This window comes from Rutilus rutilus (assembly GCF_951802725.1).
Source record: "Rutilus rutilus genome assembly, chromosome: 1".
Classification (NCBI taxonomy): domain Eukaryota; kingdom Metazoa; phylum Chordata; class Actinopteri; order Cypriniformes; family Leuciscidae; genus Rutilus; species Rutilus rutilus.
Genome location: NC_140209.1, coordinates 2,819,749 through 2,825,528, shown reverse-complemented (window position 1 = coordinate 2,825,528; position 5,780 = coordinate 2,819,749). Strand labels below are relative to the sequence as shown.

Genomic DNA, 5,780 nt, shown 5'->3' with positions numbered 1-5,780 from the left:
CAGGAATATCCCTGTCTGGCGCCCGAATATTACTGATTGATTGTTTGTATAGATATATATTTTTCTGGAGGCTTTGTGACTGAGAATCAACATAAGACTGAGGGCGGCTGTATCTCGAAGCATCACTGTAGTCTAGCGGTTAGGACTCCGCCTTATCACATGGGTGGCCGGGCTTGAATTTGTCTCAGAAAAGTTTTTTGTTTGTTTAAATTGTATTGTTGGGTGGCCATTACACTGTCCAGTCCATATTAATCACTTTCACCCTCTTTTATCCAGTCTAAAGAACTCCATAATTCCCCTCTGTTCAACAGAAGCACTGCCCACTTACACGATTATGAAACAAAACTTCCAAGAACTCAATTATTTATTTATTTATTTATTTATTTATACATGTGTATATGCGTGTGTATGTTAATGTATCACAACCCACCTAACAAATATTGAGGATTTGTTCTGCATGATATCAGCATTGACCAGCAGGTGTCGCTGTGTGCATTCCAAACCTGGAGAAATCAACCACTTTTACACACATCAGGCTGGAAAGCTTTAAAGCTTCATGAAGCTTCATCTCACCATCACTACCTTCAGGTTCACTCAGCTCAACAGTTATACGCTATATTAGCAATAATGATTATTTTGGGAGACATGGATGAGCTTTGATTGGTGGTTCCCATCATGCACTGCAACATTAGGCTTTATGTTTATTTCAGCAGCCATGGTTGGTTGGTCAGATGAGAGGAAGTTAATAACCACAGGAGGAGCTGATGATGTTTAAAGGAGGAGCTGTAACTATATATAATGAAGAGGAAGACTGACAGAAACAGAAAATGGCTGATAAGTGTGATCTGTGTCTGCTGGGACTGATCATTCTCTCTTCACTTCTCACAGGTAAAGAAATCTGTATTTTCTCTAAAGACATTTAGTGGAATTAGTCTGGAAAGAGTTCATTTGAACATGCTCAGTTTATTCTTGCACACTGTAGCAAATTAGCTCTATGAAATATTAATAATCAATAATTGATTATGAATATTTGGATCAGTTAATATAATTAACTTAATGTTGTAAATTAATATTACAATCAATTAACCTGTTTGTCCTGTGAACTCTCAGGATTAATTGTTTATTAACTCTAAGAAATGTACATTTCCGGGGCGTGGGAAATGTCTTTCTCAATTTACAGTACTACTGAGAGCAGTAGCCAAGATCTAAATGATTAGTGACTCCAGTTATGAGCTTGAGACACGGACAACTTTACGTGTGCCATGAACAAGACTTTATTAACTAGACTAAACACGTAAACTACTCTAACATACACACACATACATGCACACGGTTTACCAAGGGAAAGAGAGCTGAAGCAGAATACAGGAAAGCAAGAAGTTATAGCATTGTTTGACATTCAGCAGATCAACAGCCTTGAGCAAACCATCAGTTTAGTTCTAACACACTCTTCTTTAAAGGGGTAAGGATACTTAATGTATTAAATAATGAGACTAAGTTTGATACTTGCACGTCTCGCCCATTTGAATTAAACTGTCCTGAGCAATCTGTTCAGGCTCCAGTTGATCTTTTCTGATGTGGTCTTGATGAGAGAGAACCAGTGGGAGTCAGAGGATCTTTGGTGAATGGAAAGACAAGGCCGCAGCCTGGAACAAACTTGGGGTCCTTAGAGGCTTCTAGTTCAGCATCATCTTCACGTCAGCATTTCAGTAAAGGAGTAAGAGAGAGCTAAAAGCTGATCTTGGGTTTTTAAAGTGAAGAAGTAACACTTTCTGGAGGTGCAAGAGCCAATGAGAGGATTTTCCTTTGGAGGGAAATTTTTACGACCTATTGTTCCTTTGAACATGTAATTTGATTGGATGTTTCACACAAGAATCTTTAAGATGCTTATAATACTAATGCGTCACAAAGTTAGCAAAATGTATGTAGATTTACAAATCGGAGACGAAGATTGGATTTTTTAAAGACCAAACATTCCACACATATGATTTTGGTTAACCATAATATGCAAAGTCTGAAACATTAACCCAATAGAGTTTACAAGAATACAAAAGCCACACCACATAAAAGAAAATCATGAGATGGGAAAATTAGATACATGTTTACACATTTCTCAAGTGGTTATATATAGAATATATAGGATTACAGGGTTTATTTCTCCTCTGCCAGAATTTAAGTGAGATTCACAACTTTCTGGACATTCCTTTAGATCGTAAAACTCAGTCTCAGTGTGTGTCCTGTAACAAGACACCATGTCCTGCCAGTCTGTTAGCTTCATTTGGGATGTTAGTTTTTGGAGGATGTTTCACAGGCCTTAGTTGGGAGAGTGAGTTTGCTGGATTATTCATTAAATAAATGAATAATTTGTGTGTGTCTGATTGGTCCAGACGCTACAACACATTCACGTTGTGATCTCAGAGTTGTGTATTGATACACACAGATCATACTGTATTATTCCTGATACTGGACATAGTGTCACTCAAACATCTGATGATGAAGAATTATCTTCATATTAAGAGTGTGTCAGTGATTTGAACAGCTCTCTGATAAAGACTAATAGTTTATTCTGGAGAGTGTGTTGTTTGCTTTAAGTCAGGAAAAATACTATGATTTAAAACTTCTGCTTTTTATGCTGGTGTGTTTTATGTTTCATTTATTAATATATATCATAATGATCACTGAAATATACTGTGTTTCAGGAACCAGTGGAGTGGATGTGTTCATCAGTTCTGGTGAAAATGTCTCTCTGTCCTGTAATAAAGCTCTTTCTGACTGCAAATCAACTACATGGATCTACGAGAATGGATATTCAAGGTTAGTTGAGCTGATTACTGGAGGGATAAAGAATAAAGACACAGAGAGACATGAGAGACTGAGTCTGGAGTCTGACTGCTCTCTGAACATCAAGAAGGTCACAGGAGAAGATTATGGATTTTACAGCTGCAGACAATATGTGAATGGAGGACAAGGACCTGATGCTGATGTTCTTCTGAATGTTCTTCATGGTAAGTTTATGATTATGTGGTCAATTTAAAAAGGGCAGATTCTCCCTTTAAACTCAGATGATGATTGAAGAGTCTGTGATTTGTGTCTTGTGTTCAGTTTCAGTGTCTTCATCATCATCATCGTCATCATCTTCATCATCATCATCTTCATCCTCACAGACTGAGATCAGTCCAGGCCGCTCTGTGACTCTCTCCTGTCAGTTGTACTCATATGATGAATTCTCCTGTGATAATTGGATCCGTTATGAGGGAGTTGAGCTGTTGTGGGTGAATCAGGCTGGTGTTGATCTGAAGACAGACTCCAGATATCAGATATTATCATCATCAGCTCCATCTCGCTGTATCCTCACTCTGACTACAACACTCCTGAATGAAGATGACAACAGAGAGTGGAGATGTCAGCTTACTCGCAGAAATCAACTGGAGACCTCAGTCAGATACACTGTCAAGTATTCAGGTGAGAAAATGAATGAGTCTCATGAATCAGTGTTAAAAGTCATCCTGTGTTTTAACTAGTTAAAATATAATGATACTTTTGTACAGTATGAATCATCTGAACAAACATTCATCCTTTACAGCTCCAGCTGATTCAACGACAGCAGTGAGTCCTTCTACACGAGGTACATGATGATGATGATGATGATGATGATGATGATGCTGATGCTTTTACGCCACTGAGTTTCACTCTCATATAAACCAGGAATAAATTATACAGTAACACAGTTATACAGTAATACAGTAATACAGTACAGTCTCTTCTCAACTACTGCCATTCTCCTCCTGACAGCTTGAGAGTGAAGAAGATAATAGATGACAGACTCGTGCACATATTCATCATTTCTGTGATGTGAAGCTCCAGTATTATGTGATGATGATGTTGTGTATATGTGGCATTATGTGTTGAACTGAACTAACAGACGTGATCCACAGATCCAGCTGATACAGCATCAGAAACTGAAGTCAGTGTGACTGCTGGATCATTATACAGAGGTACGACACGTTCATTTATACTGACAGCTTTATAACATTAAACTATCAGTCAGTCTGTAAATGCTTCATCAATAACTGTTGATAGTTGAATACCCTTGACTTCAGTCATGTACAGTTTCTCTTCTTCCTCTCATGTTTCCTGCAGTGATTGTGATTATTGTTGAGATGGCAGTGTTTGCTGCTCCTACTGTGATTCTTCTTCAGATCATCTGTGCAAGAAGAGCTGGTGAGTTTTGAGCCGCACACAATCTGATGATTCACACTCATCTGATCTGGAACAATCTGCAATCATGATAAAAACACATACGAGAGGTCAGTCAATGCTTTTATTTTGCAGGGAGGAAGGACTCGAAGCACCCAGAGGAAATAGAGATGCCGACAATATTAGAATAAAATACTGATGAGTTTAGAGCCAATCTGCAGCAATATTTACAATAGCAGAAACTTACAGAGGATTGTTCATTGTTTTATTTTCTTCTTCTCAGAAAACAGAGAAAAAACTCTGAGCTCTTATAGTGACATAATCATGTTTATATAAAAAAAAAGACAAAATTTATTTTCATTTATATGGTTTTATGGATATATTTGCCTACAGTGTAGAAAGTCATTCTCTTGCGCTTCATATGTAAACTGCTTTAAATATAATATTAATACAGTAATGGACAGACTCAGACTGTATAATCTCTCTCTGTTCTGTGTGATGGAGCTGATTTGAGGATTCTTGGATCTTGTCTGTTCATTCTTGTTTTTAGCATCTTTTTTCATTTTGAATGATTGCTATAATTTTCTTAATAAACCTCTGCAGTTGTGTTTAATAAGTCTCCTTTCCTGAGATGTTTGTTCCCCTTCATGAGCTCGTAATGTATCGTAATATAGAATAGTAAGTGTGAGTATTAATGGGTCGAGTGTTGATGAAATATATGTGTTTTCAGCCGTTTCTTGAAGATGGCTAAAGCCTCATCAGCTCAGGTTGAGTTCGGCAGGTCGTTCCTCCAGCAGGAACAGTCCAGGTGAAGGTCTGTGAAAGTGATTCTGTGTCTCTTTGAGATGATGCACCACAAGACACCGTTCACCTGCAGAACACAAGCTTCTGGAGACACATCGGTCTGGAGTAGTGAGTTTAGGTGTAGAGGAGCAGAGCCAGTGGTTGTTCTGTAGTCAAGTCATTGAGAGCATTACAATAGTCCAGGAAACTGCTAAAATAAAGAAGGGAGACTAACTCTCATCCTTCAGAGCTAATATCCATCGTTCAGAGCAGGTGTTTGTTGAGCCAGTGCGGTTCACAATATGCACTTCTCAGTCTGCACTTCTCAGACACACACGATACACAACACTTCACTGTGGGATTGTGTAACTAAACAGAAACTCTAGCAGGGTTTCAACACTCAGTTGTTCAGATGAGAGGAAGTTACACAACCACAGGAGGAGCTGATGAAATCTCTAACTAGATACAACAAACTGTGTTGGTGCTTTGAAGCACCTTTCAATCAAAACTAACTTTAGCTGGAAAATAACTTTAAGAACCGCTATAAAGCCAAAACAATCTTACCTTAAATTATACGTTTATCTCTGTAAAGCTGCTTTGAAACAATCTACATTGTTAAAAGTGTTATATAAATGAAGATGACTTGACTTGACTATTGCACAATACAAGGACAATAAAGACTTTCTGTTCATCATTGTTACTCACCTTCTAACTACAATGTTTAATATGCCAATAAATTGGGCCTATGTGATTTTTCATCCCACCATTTTTGGGCCTGCCAGTATTTGAGAGGGTCCTCA

The 5,780-nt window shown here is 38.0% G+C and overlaps 1 protein-coding gene across 2 annotated transcripts; it reads left to right on the top strand.

The window, feature by feature from the left end:
* Positions 1–714: 714 nt before the first annotated feature.
* On the top strand, positions 715–5,450 carry LOC311302371 (uncharacterized protein). 2 transcript variants are annotated; one of them, XM_084428187.1, is made up of 6 exons: positions 715–888; positions 2,700–3,005; positions 3,103–3,462; positions 3,584–3,625; positions 3,936–3,995; positions 4,333–5,450. In XM_084428187.1, the coding sequence occupies exons 1-6, from the start codon at positions 828–830 to the stop codon at positions 4,386–4,388; spliced, it is 885 nt and encodes a 294-aa protein (XP_084284313.1). In that variant the 5' UTR covers positions 715–827; the 3' UTR covers positions 4,389–5,450. The 2 variants fall into 2 exon arrangements, with proteins under 2 accessions (XP_084284313.1, XP_084284314.1); XM_084428188.1 differs by lacking the exon at positions 3,584–3,625 and having other exon boundaries at positions 4,333–5,449.
* Positions 5,451–5,780: the final 330 nt, after the last annotated feature.

Excerpts from the sequence above, each read along its gene's own strand:
- LOC311302371 (XM_084428187.1), top strand. The coding sequence starts at position 828 with ATGGCTGATAAGTGTGATCTGTGTCTGCTGGGACTGATCATTCTCTCT. Across the intron at positions 889-2,699 it reads TCTCTCTTCACTTCTCACAG|GAACCAGTGGAGTGGATGTG; the intron begins GTAAAGAAATCT and ends ACTGTGTTTCAG. Across the intron at positions 3,626-3,935 it reads AGTGAGTCCTTCTACACGAG|ATCCAGCTGATACAGCATCA; the intron begins GTACATGATGAT and ends CGTGATCCACAG.